The sequence below is a fragment of the Muntiacus reevesi genome, chromosome 2 (genome assembly GCF_963930625.1).
Source record: "Muntiacus reevesi chromosome 2, mMunRee1.1, whole genome shotgun sequence".
Taxonomy (NCBI): Eukaryota; Metazoa; Chordata; class Mammalia; order Artiodactyla; family Cervidae; genus Muntiacus; species Muntiacus reevesi.
In genome coordinates, this window is record NC_089250.1 from 124,603,516 (window position 1) to 124,621,909 (window position 18,394).

An 18,394-nucleotide genomic window follows, 5' to 3' on the forward strand; every position below is an offset into this window, starting at 1 on the left:
ACACACAATCACTTTGTCTCATCTTAAATATCATTTCCTTAAGGGGGCTTTCCCTGAAGCCTCTAAAGGGTCCCTGCTATATTCGCATGGCACTCTATATGTCCTTTTTTGTGACAAATCTATAAACAGTAAAGAATCTTGTGTTCTATGAGAGCAAAAGTGTGTATCTAGCAATAGGATTAAGAATGTTACTTCCTTACTTAAAAACCTTCCATGATATCCCCCAACTTCCGCATTAAGAACACATTTGTCAGCATGGTGGCTCAGAGAGTAAAGAATCCACCTGCAACGCAGGAGACCTGGGTTTGATCCCTGAGTTGGGAAGATCCCCTGGAGAAGGGAATGGCATCCATCTCAGTGTTCTTGCCTGGAGAATCCCAGGGGCAGAGGAGCCTGGTGGGCTACAGCCCATGGGGTTGCAGAGTCAGACACAGCTGAGCGACTAACACTTGTCAGTACAGGTATTCAAGGCCTATCCACAGTATGAAGTCTTAAGGTCGTACTATTTTCTGACCCCCCAAAACAGGATCATCTGCTCCTTTCCAAATAAGTCATGTACTTTCCAGTGTTTGCATTTCTGTAGCTTCCTCTATGAACCTGCTTTCCATGTCTTTGCTACCCAACACCATCACTCCGCTCTTTTTTTTTTTTTTTTTTAAATATTTACTTATTTATTTGGCTCTTATCAGGCTTAGTTGTGGCATGTGGGATCTAGTTCCCTGACCAGGGAATGAACCTGGGCCCCATGCATCGGGAACATGGATTCTTAGCCAGTGGACCACCAGGGAAATCCCATTCCACTCTTTTTTGGTCTGCAGTTTCTGAATTTTCTACAATAAACATGATTTCTTTTATAATAGGAAAAAAAAATGCTACCCAATCTTCCAAACCTATATCTAGTTCTATCTTCTCCATAGATTTCTTCCTGATTTCCCGCAAATAAATTTCGCCTCTCCCACCTTTGACTCCCTTCATGCTCAAGTATGGTGTATTTTCCTTAGTATACTGAGTTGTTGTGATACATCTCATATCTTTATTAGTTTAAAAGTTCTTAGATAATGCTGCTTATACCTTGCTTTCCCATACATCTTCTTATCATATTTTGCATATGCCTTAAATACATAAGGTGCTCCATAAATGCATTAATTTGAATCTTAAAAAATCTACTATATGTAAAGCAGTTGTGCAAGGCAGTTGTCTAAATGTATGGATAATCTTTCTTGTTTTTTTGGTTGTACTGGGTCTTTGCTGCTGGTCACAGGCTTTCTCCAGTTGCGGTCAGCAGGGACTACTCCCTACTTGCAGTGCAGGACGTGCTTCTCATTGCAGTGGCTTCTCTCATTGTGGAGCACAGGCTCTCGGTACAGGGGCTTCAGTGGTTGCAGCCTGTGGGCTCCATAGTTGGGGCGCACAGACTTAGCTGCTCTGTGGCATGTGAAATCTTTCCAGACCAGGGATTGAATCCATGTCCCCTGCATTGGTAGGAGGATTCTTATCCACTGTACCATCAGGGAAGTCCTAAAATTATCTCTAAAGTACAAAAGATACCTGTGAAACAGATGGGTGCTAAATGGAATGAGAAAATCACACTATGTTACCAGTATAAAAAGAGAAATAAATCTTATCTGCATCTCAAATAAATGCTCTTTAATCAAAAGGTAATATATCTTTAGAGACTCATTAATTTTATATTATACATTAAGATGCCCACATTTATTTCAATTCTGACAATTTAAAATAGAATTTTAATTCAAGTCTCATGTAGCAGTAAAACAGTACCACTGCTCCGTATTTATTTTTGTGAGCATTTTTGCTGTTTGAGGGACAAAAGGAAAATAGCACATAACATTAGTTAAGTGTGCTGAAAATTATAAGTCAGAAAAGGCCACAGTAGTTACCTAGTTCAACCCATTAAATTTCTAGATAAAGAAAATAAGGACTATGAGTTTCTTGGCCAAGGTCACAAAGCCAAAGCCAGGACAGAGGCCCAGACCATCTGACTTCCACTGCAGCGCTCTTCCTACCTCAAAACAATACTCATCTCAAGGCTGTAATAACTAGAGCATATTATTTTCAATCAACACTGAAGCCAACAATGCTCCAGTACTGAATTAAGGCCATTTGCACATTTTCAGTCATGCTCAAGAGAAACCAAAGTGTGACGAATGAAGGAATGAAAAGGAATTCTTATTATCTTTTCCCAGGAGGCTTCTACCTTATAAACGGATAGAAATGAACACTACTTCACAAGCTTTGAGAGCGTCTGTGTTCAGACACTCTGAAAAGCAAGAAAAACATGATAGGAAATTACATACATAATAGAATTTTGACACATGGTGGAACATGCAACACAGAGCAGTTTAAATGCTACATTATCAAAAGCTACTATTTATTTCATAGTAACCAAGAAAGATATGCTTCAAGGAAAAAGAAAAAAAGGCAGCAGTCTATTTCTCAAAGCCTACTTAAAACACAAACCTATCTACCAATATTTACATTTTTATAATTTCATCCCTAATAACTGGCACATAGTAGGCACTTAAGCATTTTCATAATAAGGCAATTAATCTCTCTTAGTATCACCCAGTACTATTCTTGAATACTACAGCTCTACCTCAGTGACTATAAAATGCTGCTACTTGTAGTAGAAAATAATGAGCATTGACAGTTTGTATCAAACAGAAATGTTCCAAGACTAGAACATTTTACGTGTTGTGTACGTGTATGCGTGTATATAGGTTCATTTGCCTTCTCTATATATATATGTACACATATAGGTACATGTATGAATATATGGTAGGCTTCCCAGGTGGCTCAGTGGTAAAGAATCAGCCTACCAATGCAGGAGACAGGAGATACAAGTTCGATCCCTGGGTCAGGAAGATCCCCTGGAGAAGGAAATAATAGCAATCCACATCATTATTCTCACCTGGGAAATGCCATGGACGGAGGAGCCTGGTGGGCTAAAGTCCATGGGGTCACAAAGACTGAGCGACTGAGCATGCATGCATGGATAAATATATGGCATGTATTTCTGACAACAGTGATCTCACCTAAAGATCTATGCTATGGGACCAGTGATTTTCAAACTTTCATTACAGCAGTTACTAATAAAAAAAGGATTATACACCACAACCTGGTGCACATAACACACATGCACAGGAACACATATACATAACTAAAACTAAGGTCTCATGAAACACCACCACTACTATATCCAAAGCACTAATATTTTTTATTCTATTTTTAAAACTGCTGTTTGTGATTCACTAAACTGATTTTGTCACCCCTTTTCTGAAAGCTCATAAAAGTGCAAGAAAACACTAAAATATCAGCAAGGTGTAGACTTTAGTTTTGCATTCATTCCTTAGACATAGCCTAGAAGCCAACCAGACACTGGCAAATGAAGACTAGAAATCCCTGGTAGCTCAGATGGTAAAGAGCCCGTCTGCAATGCAGGAGACCGGGGTTCGATCCCTGGGTCATCAGGAAGATTCCCTGGAGAAGGAAACAGCACAAGTATTCTTGCCTGGAGAATCCCATGGACAGAGGAGCCTAGTGGGCTACAGTCCATAGGGTCACAGAGTCAGACACAACTGAGCAATTAAACAAAAGATGCCAACCAGAGATGGGCAAAATTAAGACTAGAAATCACTAAACACTATTCATTCAAAAATCTATGTTGCATGCCGGAAGGATGTTATTATTGTGTAAGTAAAAAATAAAGACCATATTCTTGGCCATAAAACAGGTCAAAAATTTTAAAGGCATCAAATAATAACACATCTTATGATCACAATGAAATTAAGTTAGAAATCAGTAACAAAAAGTTCTGTAACATCCCAATTATTTGGAAAACAAATCATGTTTTTTTTAAATAACTCAAGGACCAAAAAGGAAATCAAAAGGTAAATTAGAAAGTATTTTTAACTAAATGAAAATACAACACATTAAAACTTGGGGGAAGCAAAAAAAACACCCTCAACAGTTTCACGGGTTTAGAGAAGAACTACAGCCCCAGGTCAACACCTCAGCTGGGTTCCCTCTCAGTTCAGTTCAGTCGCCCAGTCGTGTCCGACTCTTTGTCCATCCCCAGCTCCCGGAGCTTACTCAAACTCGCGTCCATTGAGTCGGTGATGCCCTAGAGCAATCGAAACATCTCACAAAAGGAGGGTGGCAGCCTGGAGGGAAAACCATTGGGTTAATTTTACTGCTAATAAAGGTGAAGGAACCAACCCCCACCCCTCCCCAGATGGAAAGGCTTTCGGCAATCTGAAAAGAGAGTAGGAATCTAATAAGCTGTCGGTGAAGAAGAGCCAGGCAAACAGGATAAAATGAATAGAGAAGAGTGGGGACGACATCCAGGAAAAGGCAAGACAGGAAGCTGCAGAGCGTGGTGGTGATCCGACCCACAGTGGGAGATGAAGAGTGCCATGGTGGTCCCCCCCCAATACTGAGGACAGCTCCCGGAGCCTATCTATCACTACTGCCTAGTGTAAGTAACTGAACCTTCAGATTCCTCCCAGAACCGAGATACATTTGGGAGGAAAAACCCTCAGCTTCTCAGAGGCCATCTAGACCAACAGAAACAGAAACTGTCTTGCTTTCAATTGTTCTGAGGTGCCCTGAGGGTCCCTCCAACACCCAAACCTGCAAATCTGGATTATATTAAATATTCCAGAGGGTTTTTTTTACGATATATTTATTTTGGCTGTGGTGGGTCTTTGTTGCTGTGAGTGGGCTTTCTCCAGTGGCAGTGAGTAGGGGCTACTCTTCATTGTGGGGCATGGGCTTCTCGTTGTGGTGGTTTCTCCTGTTGCCGGCACTGGCTCTAGATGCATGGGTTTCAGCAGTTGTGGCAAATGGGCTTAGTTGCTCCAAGGCATATGGGATCTTCCAGACTAGGGATTGAACCCATGTCCCTTGTACTGCAAGACAGATTCTTAATCACTGGGCCACGAGGGAAGCCCTATCCAGTATTTTTTAAGCCAGCATACAGGGTTAAGAGGAGACAGGATAAGTATTTAAATACTTATTTTTAATTAAACATACTCCCAATCTATCCAGTGTTTAAAATGGGGGAGGGGAGTCAATTCATTATAGACAACCATTAACTCAGTTTGATGGAAAGTATTACTAACTGATCATTCTGATGAGTGGTGTTCATTAAATATGTTTTCTACATGTATTTCGGGGAACTAAAATGAATAAGGATGCTACTTTGCTTTACTGGCGGCAATCCCACATCCTGCTAGGTTTAGTTTTTATATGTGCCTGGCTTCCTAAAATAGGCATAAACTGCCATATTTAGATCTATGCTATTTATTTCCACAGAGAAGGAACCTCAGAACTTTTAAAGTAGGATAGGTTATCTAATCTTTTTACACCTTTGTTGTGAAAAAGGAAGAAAAATACATGATCCTGGAGGCAAAAGAAAGACTGAACTTAATTACAAAGATTTAAAAGCAGAAAAATTCATACCGTGTCTTTTTAGAAAAAGAACATTTTCTTCTTTTCATCTCAAGGCAAACCATTTATCTACCAAGAAGCACAGATACTGTGTTCCTTCTTTTTAAAACTTTTTAAGTCGTATCCTTTTTAACGGAAGGAACCTGGAGTCACAATCTTATAATCTGAAAGTCTTTCTAACATATCTGAACTGTTGACTACTTTTCAAAGCTATTATGGGAACTAATAGCTAGATTAATTCATATACCATTTTCTCAAATAAAAACTTCACAATGAAATTTTCTTTTGACAGGACATTTATGAATTACAACCATTGTTTCCTAAATCCTTTCAGAGGGGAAAAATTTAAGGTGATGGAACAAAGATAAACTAAGTTATATTATTCTTTTACCATGTTAACTGATCTAGAGCACATCACTTTAAAGCAGAAATTTACAATGCATAGTCAACACACTGAGTGATGTGTCTATGAATATGATTAAATATGCCAAGGTATTAATTATAATGCCACTTTACATTTGTATAGAATGTCCCAGTTTGCAAAACATGTCCACAAACTCATCTGACTCTATGTCATCCAATTTAAGTACAATAGATAGAAGATGTGAGTTCATCTGGATATACCGAAATAGTTAAGAGGAGGGATTCTGGAGCCAACTGTCTGGTTTGGACTCCTAGCACTGCCACTTACAATTATAGAATGTGATTCTGAGTACATTACTCAACATCTTTGTGCCTTAGCTTCATCATCTGTAAAATGGGGATAATAATCATTTCTACCTTGTGGCTCCACTAATGAGTAAATCAACTAATATACGTCAAGCACTTAATCCAGTGTCTAGCAGAGAGTAACCATTATATGTCATACACGCCAGTTTTACTTATCAGCAGCATAATTGTATGGATAGGGAAACAAACTAGTAAGTCACAGAGCCAGGAATAGAAACCACAGCTTCTTCTCCCATTTGATATTTCATCCACAAAAGGCTGGGGTTTTATTGTTGTTGGGGTTTTGTTGTTGTTGCAATTTTGAAGTATCAGAAGATTTTCTAGACTGACATAAAGCAATCTAATGTGAAACTGTACAAATCAAAAGATTAAACAGCTCAAAACACTTATAAAGTTGTATTTTAACCTACATTATGTATATACATTTTAAGTTAAATTGAAATTAAAAATATAAATATTCCATTTTGTTGACAGAATTATACACTGAGAAATAGTCATCTATGTTGCTATATTTGCAAAGCAAAACTCAAATCTAGAAGGAAAATACTAAGATGATAACTGTGTTAGAATTTCCTTTTATTTTTTTCCTGGTTTTCAAGACATTTAGGACTATGATATTTGCAATTTAAAAAATGATTTCCAAAATATGTTTACAAAAGTTTGTATTGATAAAAGAGAGAGAGAATGAAGTCGCTCAGTCGTGTCCGACTCTTTCTGACCTCATGGAATGTAGCCTGCCAGGCTCCTCTGTCCATGGGATTTTCCAGGCAAGAGTACAGGAGTGGGTGGCCATTTCCTTCTCCAGGGGATCTTCCCAACCCAGGGATCGAACTCTGGTCTCTCGCATTGCAAGCAGACACTTTACCATCTGAGCCACCAGGGAAGCCCCACTGATAGAAGAAATATTTCAAAGAAAAGAAAAAAGAAGAAGAAACACTTCAGAATTAATTCCAGAATTAATTCTGGAAAATAATAAATGTCCACCTGAAAAACTATTCTCTTTTTTCAGACATGTTTGAGGGTATCTTTCCTCAGACTTTGTTCGACTTTTTTCCCTTTAGTGATTTAGGTGACTGTGACAACATCTTCCACTGTATCTAAAAATAGGGAAAGAGTGTGTGAATTTATGAGCTGAAATGCAAAACTGGCACTGGGTGTCTAAATTAGAGTATTAAATCACTTAGCATACTCTTAGCATAGAAATATATTTTAAGCACTCACATCCACATGCTTTGTATATTCATACAAATACATTTAATTCAACCATCTTTCATCTTTTCCTATGAAGTGAAAAACTGTGAAGTCATGACCTTTTTAAAACACGCCAAATCACTTCTTAAGAGATTAACTTGGACAAAGCACTCCACTCCAAACCTCAAGCTCCTTCTCTGAACCACAGTCAGTAGTTCACGACCTTTTCCCACAGCAGCCCATCTGAGGGACTCAGCAGCATCCCTCCATCTACAGCAGTGGTTCGTTCAGTTCAGTGGCTCAGTCGTGCCCAACTCTGCAAACCCATGGACTACAGCAGTGGGGATGGTCTGCAGTGTCCCACGGTTGATTCTGATGTACTGCCCAAGAGCTGTTCCCCTGCCCTCCACTTCTGAAAGTTCTTTAAGGTTCTGCACCGTTCCAAAGCCTGCCACTCTAGGTCCAGGAAAATCGCAACCCAATGACCTTACCTGACAGTGTTACTTTAATACATTTTAAAAGAAAGGCCAAAAGTTAACAACATGTATTCTTTTGTTGAAGCACCCAAGATTCAAAAAGAACTTATATACTGATGATATCAAAGAGGGCTCTGTAACGTTAACTGTTCATATGGCAAACAGCACACCTCCCCTGGCATTAACTTCTCATCAAGAAGGTAGTAAAGAAAGAGAAAATGTGCGGAATCAAACAAAATACTTCCTAAAGTTGAGAGTGGTCTGAACAAGTGATTAATGGAAAAGAGATCTGTACAAGTCACTTTTTTTGGTAACAGAGAAAGGAAGCCAAAGACTGACACACAGAGATGGGATGTTGTGTCATCCCCAATTTTTTTTTTTTACCAGACAACTCTGTTATAAACTAAAAATAACTAATAGTGACTAAAAATATGATTTGGATATATGCCATATTATAAATATAAGCCAAATACACTGGTTCAGCAAGGAGATTGATAAACTGCCCAGAACGCTTAACAGTGTCCATTTTCTTTGAATGTTCACTTACTGTCGACAAATTTACACTATTTGAAGCTACTGTACATGCAGTCTTGAAAAAAACTGTCACAGCTAGGGAAGAAGGAAATAGAATTTTAAGACTTCCTTGGAAAATGTGTTTACCTCAAATGTGAGCCAACATTACATCATCACTTAAAAGTATACAAGGCATGGCAAAGATGCTGAGTGGGGTTTCAAAATCAGAATCATGTGTATGAAAAAAGTGTGTAACTGCATTATCTTCAAATCAGAAAACATATTAATCAATACGTGCTGATTATTAGCTATGTGCTTTACAGTGAGAATAACCTTAACAGGCACAAAAAATAACAGGATTTCTCAGATCTATCATTTGACCCCTCCCCTTCACCACCACCAAATTGGCTGGGTCAGAAAGTTGCTGTCCTCTGTACCAGAAGATGACATCAACGGTGACTGAGAATACAATGTATACTTTCCTATCACTGCCCTATTGATTCGTGCCTGAAAAAGTTGATAAAAAATTTTTTTCGCTAGTATTTCTTCTGAAATCCTTTACAAAACATGCCGTCCATTGCTGGCTTAACTCGCTGAACGCACTTCCCATTAAAAAAGAAATTCTCAGTGTTCTCCACGTGAACCATAACAGTAAAGCCTAAAACGTGTATCAGTGAACAGACCAAATAACCCAACAAGAAACAAGGGTAAACAGAAAGAAATCGCCCCAATCTCAGGTCTGTAAGATGTTCACGTTACAGACGGTAGCAAAAAACATTCAAGAGAAAACAATTCCTTACACCGAGTTGGGATGGATACATATTTGTTTAATAAATATACACATTTCTTCCTCATCCTATACCCATGTGTCAAAGCATCGAACAATTTAATTTGTGACAGTTTCTGCTGTGTCTCAAACTTTACATATAAGTTTATCACGGCGAGGGGAAAAAAAAAAAAAAACCTGCTTGGCTTGACTCACCATGAATCACAGCCAGGAGGTCATCTTGTTGTGTATCAGCAACTATGTTTTCACTACAGCTATGTGACCTCAAGTGGCAGCAGCAGAGGCACCAAAATAGAAGGGACAGGAGGCTTCTCCTGGTTTCTCGGCCCCAAATGGGCTTTCCCAGCCCATTCGGGCATCTGAGCAAGAGCCAACCGCAGAGGAGAGAAAGAACAAACCCAACAGCTCCGCGGAGGAAGGTTGCAGGCCCACCACACCTTCCATGCCCTCCCGGGAGCACGGGAAGGCAAGATCATAAAAGAGGACAGGCTTCAGAAACAGCGTGAAGAAAGCAGCATGACAAGGGCCAAAGCTAGCCGGGTGTAAGGCAAAATCCAGCAGTGACCGAGCGGCACATATTCTGGGAAGGTCTGGAGACAGAAGAGGCTCTCCCAGGGATCGCCGGGCGCTGCTCCGGCGCGAGCGCACATCGGGCCCCCTGCCTCCAAGCACCTCCAGCACCCGGGACCTGCCTCTGATCCCACCTCACCTGTCGGGTGCCCGCTGGCCCCGCCGGCGTCTCTGGCCCCCGGTCCCCGCCCTAGCCCATCCTCCCTGCACGTTCCCTCCCAGCGCGTCTCTCGGGACCACCACAGGGGTCAGCGTGGGCAGCGAGCCGAAGCCCGCCCCGCTGCCCCAGGCCCGGCCCCGGCACTCACTTTCTGAATCCGCTTCAGCGCCATCGGTCAGGGAGGGCGGCGGGGACACCGGCCAGCGGGAGACGGCTGCAGGGCTCGGGGGCGTGGGGTAGTGCGGGCTCGGATCGCCGGCTGCTCGGCTGGCTCAGCCGGGTGGGTCCCCGGCTCGCTGCTGTCTGGCTCGCTCCGGGCGCGGGTGCCTGCTCCGAGTGCGCCCGAGCGCTAGTGTGTGCGAGTGTGCGGGCGGGGACGCCGGCGAGACTCTTTTGTTTCCGCTTTTGCTTCTGGGAAGGAACCTGCGGCCGCCCGGCCCCGCCCCCTCCCGCCGAGCATACTGGGAAATGTAGTTCCTGTATCCTACTCGGCGGCTGCCCGGGTCGGAGACCTTCACCCACCGTCTGGGCCCAGAGGTGCCAGGTCTGGGTTAGTCTCTGCAGATGGATTTTGATCAAGTAACTGAAACTGGAGTTCCCAATCTGTAAAATGATAATAACAAATTAGCTCTAAAAACATGTACCGGATTCTAATGTGTGCTACAGCTCATCCTGTAATTTTTTTTTTCATCTTCCCTTTTTCTGTTACCAAATCCTCTTCTCAAGAGTTAGAGTGCCCTGGAGTTCCAGTCTCAGACCTCTCGCCATTAATATAAGGTCTATCTAAACGATAGACCTTGTGTCGTCCCATAAACTGGAAGGCCACCCAGCATAGCTGGAGGAACGTGGGCTTTGTGGACTGACCCCTCTCCTGGGATGGAATCCAAGTTCTGATCCCTATCCACTGTGTGACCTTGTAGCACTTAAATTCTCTAAGCCTCAGTTTCCGCGTGTCCAAAGAGAAGATAATCTCCATATATTATTGTAAGAATTAACTGGTATTAATATAATGTGCCAAACACACTACCTAATATGTTGAAAGTGCTCTATAAAAATTATTTCCTTGTTTTTATGTATATGATAAAGATTTTAAAATCTCTTTTTCCAACCAAACTCCTACCCAGTTTCAGCATTGTATGTCCCAAAACCTCCTGGACATGTCCACCTTTCTTCCCTGTGGCCAGGAATCAGAATGTGTTACAAGGTGAGGGTGGGAAGAAAGCTTTCCAGGAAACCCTAAACAATAGCTACCATACCACCCCAAATGCTTACAAAGGGCAAGGAACAAAAATCCACTCAGGTAACTTAAAAGAAAACGTTCAGGGAAATAAGATAGTGAAAGAATGATAGAAATATTAATAGAATCTGAAACTTAATTTAGAAGCCTCTCATTCTCCCTTCTCACCACCCCCCACATCCAAAACAAATATAAAAACTAAAACCAGTCTGGAGTCTAGCTCCTCTCTTATTTTCCTTTTCCTGAGATCTTGGTTCTCTCTGCACGCTGGCCCACCATCCTTTTTCCAACTCCCCCTTAACTTCTCTTGTACAGGGTATGAGCTCCCACTACCCTTACTCCACTTTCTGACACTGTTCAAACAAACAGTCTTCAAGCACTCTTCACTGTTTCTGCTGCTAAACAGCCAAGCCTTTTGGTACTCCCTATTTATCTCCCTAAAGGGAAGAATCCCATTGACACAACTCATCTTTTTACTTCAGACTATGCATTTTCAGCTAGTGAGCAAAGTATAGATTGACTATTCTTGAATTAGTTTGCCAACCATGGTCTAATCAGCTGTGGGAAATTTGAAGTACTTTGGGGCAAACAGGTTTCTGAAACACGCCAGCAAGGTCATATGATCCTGCAGAAGTGTGTACTGGGGCGAGCTTGATACACCATCTTTGGGCTCCTGAAAGTGGGACCCTACCAGACATTGCTCTTCCTTTTCACAGGGCAAGTGTGAGAGTGTCCTTGTAAATAGGGGGAAAACAGTCTGGGCTTGGGCACTGTCTACTTTGGAGAGTTACATTCCCAAGCTGGTAGTATTTGGATATAATGCAGCAAGTGAGACTATCCCAAGCCACTCCCACTGCAGGGAAGCACTAATTCCAAGTAAGTGCTCATTACCAGGAATAAAACTTCCAGTGTTGTTAAATGGACAGTCCTGATAAGTCAGTCTATCACCACTCGATAGATAAAAACACACACTCAGTCAGAGATGACAATCAGGGCAATATCATTCAAAAAACACTAAGAGTCCAAGACACTGGCATTAATTTCTCCCTCTTCAAGGCTGTCGTGTGTGTGTGTTCAGTTGCTAAGTCATGTCTGACTCATTGCGACCCCATGAATTTTAGCACGCCAGGCTTCCCTGTCCTCCACTGTCTCCCAGAGTTTGCTCAAATTCGTGTCCACTGAGTCAATGATGCTATCTAACCATCTCATCCTCTGCTGCCCCCTTCTCCTTTTGCCTTCAATCTTTCCAAGCATCAGGGTCTTTTCCAAAGAGTTGGTTTCCAGGTTACCATACATACTACTAAAAGACACACTAATCATATCACTCCACTGCTTAAAAATTTCTATTGGTTTGTATCATGGAAGTTCAATGCCTCAGTGTACTGAAAAATACCCATCCCGATTTGTCCCTGGATGCCTCCTTTTCATCTTTTAGCTCACACATGGTCATGTATCTTTGCACAATGTATTCTCTTTGCATAGAATGATCTCCCACCTTGCACCTGACAAACACATCCCTCATGACCCAACTCAAATGATACAGACTTTATGAGAGGGATTGTGCTTACTTTCAGAAACTCATATTTCAGGATATGGAACTGTTATTCTTAGCATTTGGAATATGGAGTGGTTGCCGGATGCTGTTTATCGCGGAAAAAAGTATAATCCTGGAGGAAGAAACTGAAATAAGGAATTAAACCATTTGGAGAAGTCTCTGGAGTAAAAGAGATGAATGAAGAGCTTCTTGGGACCAGGAGGAGAGTGCTGACTATTGATAGAATCAAAGCAACAATCTGGGAAGTTTAATGAAGACCCTAGAAAAACTGACACATGGTTCTCACCAGAAATTTTCAGAGTAGAGTGAAAAGGAAGGTTTTGATGAAAAGATTCAGGCATTCCTGATGAGTGTGGCATGATGGAACAGGGCATACGTCAGGAGTCCAGAGTCTGTAGTTCCTGAACTTAACCATGGATAAGTGAGGCAAGCAGAGTGACTGCCCTGCTAGGAATACCACCACCAGCTCTTCCTCTCTGGAACAGAAGTTACCTGTTTCCTAGGCACTGCTGGGAACAGTCCCTGATTGCCAATTTTGCTTCTCTTCCACCTGTTCTCCGTGAAAACACATTTGTCTTTGCAAATAGAAGAGCTCCTTTTGGTTTCTTCTTTGTGCCTCTTTGTGGCTGTGCTGTCAAAAGTCTTTGCAGGGCTTCTCTGTTGGACTAATGGTTAAGTATCCGCCTGCCAATGCAGGGGACATGGATTCAGTCTCCGGTGTGAGAAGATCCCACATGCTGTGGAGCAACGAAGCTTATACATCAAAACTCCTGAGCCCACGCACAACTACTGAACCCGGAGCACCTAGAGCCTGGGCCCCGCAACTGGAGAAGCCACCAGGATGAGGAGCCGAAGCGCTGCAGTGGAGAGGAGCCTCAGATCTCTGCAGAGAAAAGCCCATGCAGCAGTGAAGGTCCAGTGCAGCCGAAAGTAAGTGAATAAATAAGTCTTTGTGAAGGAACTCCCCACTCAAGTACTCCTCTTTCCTTTGACCTCTGCGTGCTCTTTTGGGTTGATGAGACCTCTCATTTGTCCTGGGACAGTTGACCCACAGTGTGGTCTTCAGACACAGCAGGGCCTTTTCCCCTGTGAGTCTATTGTCCCATAACTGAAAACCAGCGAAACTCAGTCAGGGTTGGGATGGCTCAGAACAGGTGTTTGGCGCACATGTAATTCAAGCATTCTTTCTTGAATACCTTTAAAAGTATTTCCAGAATATCTGTTCGGCTTGTTGGCTCACAGATTCGATCCTTACACCCTCCCTCACTAACTCTGTCTAGCTACAGACCAGAAGATTCAACGGGACCATTCCCCGCCTGGGGCTTGGGCTTGAAGCACAAACTTCCTTGTGCGCAAGTAAATCTCCATAGAGTCAGGACCCAGTGTGGACTGAGCGTCTGCTTGAAACTGGGCCAGAACCATGGATTAAGAAGGGCACAGTGAGACAGCCTTGAAGGTTGTGAAGTCAACCGTAAACTTTTCAGGAATGACAGGCAGGTACTTCCCTTATGGGTATTTTCTGTTACGTGTGGAGCCTATGTGTCCTTCAAAACTGTTTTTGTCCATTTTTTAACCTATTTTTTAAATGGTAAATTAAAACCAACTGAGTACTGAACAGCAAGCACAAGAATGTTTAAGTATTTTTTGGTTTCTGTTTGATGAGGTCTGAGAAGGAAAGTGTTCTGTGGTTCCAGTCATAATCTATTTTAATAAAGTTTTGATCAGCCCTGTGTATTAGGCAGGACTCTCAGGAGAACTAATAGGGTATATGGTACATAGATATGTAAGAGGAAATTTTTCATGGGGATTGTCTTACATGATTATGGGGGCTGATATATGCCATGATATGCTGTCTGCAAGTTATAGAACCAGGAAATCCAGTAGTGTCCAAGTCTGAAGGTCTAAAAATCAAAGAAGCCTATAATGTAACTTTCAACCTTAGGCCAAAGGCCTGAAACAGAGGAAGGAGAGAGAGGGGTATTGATGTAAACTCTGGAGTCTAAAGGTCCCACATCAGGGACTCTTGTGTCCTCCTATGTCCAAGGGCAGGAGAAAATGAATGTCTGAATTCAAGAAGAGAAAGAGAGAATTTGCCCTTTCTCAGCCTTTTTGTTCTTTTCGGCCCTCAAAGGATTGGATGACACCTGCCCACATTGGTGAGTGTGGATCGTCTATATTTTTATTTTATTGGAGTATAATTGCTTTACAATGTTGTGTTAATCTCTTCTGTAGAGCAAAATGAATCAGCTTTACATATACATACACCCTCTTTTTTGGATTTGCTTTCCACTTAGGTCACCACCAGGAATTCCCTGGTGTCTCAGACGGTAAAGCGTCTGCTTGAAATGCGGGAGACCTGGGTTCGATCCCTGGGTTGGGAAGATCCCCTGGAGAAGGAAATGGCAACCCACTCCAGTCTCTTACCTAGAAAATTCTGTGGATGGAGCAGCCTGGTGGGCTACAGTCCATGGGGTTGCAAAGAGTCGGACACGACTGAGCTCTTCCCTTAGGTCACCACAGAGCACTGGGTACAGTTCTCTATGCTATACAGTCAGTTCTCAGTAAGTGAAAAGTGAAAGTGGAACTCGCTCAGTTGTGTCCGACTGACTGTTTGTGACCCCATGGACAATACAGTCCATGGAATTCTCCAGGCCCGAATACTGGTGGATAGCCGTTCCCGTCTCTAGGGGATCTTCCCAACCCAGGGATTGAACCCAGGTCTCCCACATTGCCCACAGATTCTTTACCAGCTGAGCCACAAGGGAAGCCCAAGAATGCTGGAGTGGGTCGCCTATCCTTTCTCCAGGGGATGTTTTCTGACCCAGGAATCAAACCATGATCTCCTGCTTTGCAGGTGGCTTCTTTACCAACTGAGCTATCAGGGAAGCCCCCCTGCCCCAGTTCTCATTAGTTTTCTGTTTTCTATATAGTAGTGTATGTATACAGGGCTTCCCAGGTGGCGCAGTGGTAAAGAACCCTCCTGCTAATGCAGGAGATGCAAGAGATATGGGTTTGATCTTCTGGGTCAGGAAGATCCTCCAGAGAAAGAAATAGCAACCCACTGCAGTATTCTGCCTGGAAAATCCCATGGACAGAGGAGCCTGGCGGGCTATAGTCTATGGGGTCATGAAGAGTCAGACATGACTGAGTAACTGAGTATGCGCACACACACACACACACACACACACACACACACACACACACACACACACACACACACACTGTATATATGTGAGGGTGGCTCCTCTTTACTCAATCTAGTGGTCACTGTCACACACTCACCCAGCTGTCTGGGCATCCATTAGTTCAATCAAGTGGACACATAAAGTTAAGCACATCTGGGTAGCTAGAACTCTTCTTAAGCAGAGCAGCTGAGTCACCTCATTCTTTAGCACAGTGTCCAGCAAACAGGCCCCAGACTGTTCTCTCTGAGGCAGAGCAGTGTTTCACTGAAGTCCCAGAAGCTAGGACTCGGATTGTGGCAAGCAGGACAAAACAGGGGTGAGGGCAGATGGGCAGATGAGTCTCTAAGCCTGGCTCCTCTCAACCTCAAAAGGAACTGGAGCAGTTCAGTATGTACCTGTTTTTCTAAACTATCTTAGTGGACGTGGGTAAGTTTCCTCATATAAACACGGGTTTAATAGCACCTACCTCATATAATAAAATGAGGTAATGCATGTGATACGCTTAGCACAGTGAGGGGATCATGGCACTTTTCAGAAAAATGTTAACTGCTATTGTGTTTGGATTCTACTTTAGACTTGGTTAGAAGATTAGCTTCTGTGTACTTGAAAAATGGGTTTGGGACTCATTGATGTGGCCCTCATCAAAAAAGTATTTTGATAAATTATATAAATAGTACATGAATTCATTTGTGTAAATTTTTTTAAAAGTAACAATGACCATTCAGCAGTCTTCCCTCATGTTTTCTTCTCTAAAATGAGAAAAAAAAATCTCTGTAAGAAAATGTCATGAATTAACTCAGTTCAAATTTTTAATGTAAAACAGATTAAGGCAGTGACAGTCCTAAAGCAGAAAGCTATATGTAGAATGTTATTCCCTGATTAGATATGCTCTACTCTTTTGCAGAATTCTTCCTTCTCAGATCTCTCTCTCTCCTTTGCAATTCGATTTACCAATTCTTTCCCTATGCCAGGACATCTCTTGCCTCTCCACAAGTATTTTTATTAACTTAGTTTTTTTCATTCTTTGATACAACTTGTTATATTAGGCTATGATATAAATATTATGGATGGAGCCTTTTATCTTCACCCCCACGTTTCATTGCTCTGAGAATTTTTGTTCTATGTTACAACAGTTGTTCCTTTTCCATTTTATATTACCATGTAGTGGTAAAGATTATTCTTTAGAGGCAATATATGACTACCCCACTCTAAATTCTCCAAGTAATCCAGGACAGTTAATGACAATTTACTGAGAAAGGGATGTCAGTGACTTTCCTCCCCAGTTTAAACAATATTAAGCATGTTAATGCTATAAAAGTTGTTTGACATGGACACCACTGGTGGTCCAGTGGTTCAGAATCTATCTGCCATTGCAGGGGACACCAGTTTGATCCCTGGTCCAGGAAGATTTCACATGCCACGGGGCAACTAAGCCCACGTGCCACAACTACTGAGCCCAAGTGCTGCAACTATTGAAGCCCGTGCGCCTAGAGCTGCAACTATTGTAAAACTTAAAAGTAAAAAGAAGTCAACTGCTTGGCAAACAGTGAAGAGAAAACATATTTGTCCAGGAGAAAAAAGCCCGAGACTTTTATTTGTGAGAGAATGCCATCCATTGCTGGAGTTCTGCAACAAGAGAAGCCGCTGCAATGAGAAGTCTCTCCGCCGCAACCAGAGTTTCCCCTGCTCGCCACAACTAAAGAAAGCCAGCACGTGGCAATGAAGACCCAGCACAGCCAAAATTACCTAAGTGAATAAATAACAAATTTTTAAGTAGTTGTTAAACAAGTCTTCATGATACAGCCCTTTAACAAGCAAACTCATTTCCAGGCGCCCTGAATCACGGCAGGATGTGCTTTCCTGCAAAGTCTAACAGGATCTAATTATGGGCAGTAAATGCAAACCCAACTGCATAATCAATTTAAAACAGCAAGGACTCCAAAAATCAGTCTGGCCTGGAAGACCTTTATATATATCAACATATATTTCTGCCTTCTGAAAGGCAGAAAGGGGATTACTTCTGACTTCCCAGGGGAGTTTGGTGGTTGAGCTTACCTTGGGCAAAATGGGATAAAGTGTGTATTCCTAATTCCTTTCTGTATTTCTTTCTCCTTTTCAGAAACTGTCCTCTGGAGTATCCTTCTCCTATCTTCCTTCCTCTTTTCCTTCTCTTTCCCCTTCCCTCCCCTGTACTTAAGACTGCACAAGAGACTTTGCTTAACCGTCAGGATGATAAATGTTTCTCAGCCTTTAAAAATCCATGCCTTCAACCTAAAAAAGAAGGAATAAATCTTGAGGACATTATGCCAAGTGAAATAAGCCAGTCACTAGAAGACAAATATTATGTGATTCCATTTATATGAGGTATCAAATTCATAGAAAGAGAAAGTAGAATAGTGGTTTCCAGGGTATAGGAAACAAAAAATAATAAAAGAAAAGAAAATATAAAAGAAAATAAATAAAAGAAAAGAAAAAATAGACTGTCAGAAATTCTAAATGACATCCCAATTGTAAATATTTAA

At 41.9% G+C, this 18,394-nt stretch overlaps 1 protein-coding gene across 5 annotated transcripts in view; it reads right to left on the reverse strand.

Moving 5' to 3' along the window:
* The window catches only part of UBE2D1 (ubiquitin conjugating enzyme E2 D1), a 35,737-nt gene extending 25,461 nt beyond the window's left edge, over nucleotides 1-10,276 (reverse strand). For 2 of the 5 annotated variants that reach the window (XM_065922823.1, XM_065922822.1), the window contains exons 1-2: nucleotides 10,044-10,276; nucleotides 6,918-7,088 (exon numbers count right to left, since the gene is read on the reverse strand). In XM_065922823.1, the coding sequence (XP_065778895.1) occupies nucleotides 6,918-7,088; nucleotides 10,044-10,067 (195 nt within the window). In that variant the 5' untranslated portion in view covers nucleotides 10,068-10,276. Of the gene's footprint in view, nucleotides 1-4,110; nucleotides 4,170-6,917; nucleotides 7,089-10,043 lie in introns of those variants that run through there. The other 3 variants (XM_065922826.1, XM_065922825.1, XM_065922827.1) reach the window with 2 other exon arrangements.
* Nucleotides 10,277-18,394: the final 8,118 nt, after the last annotated feature.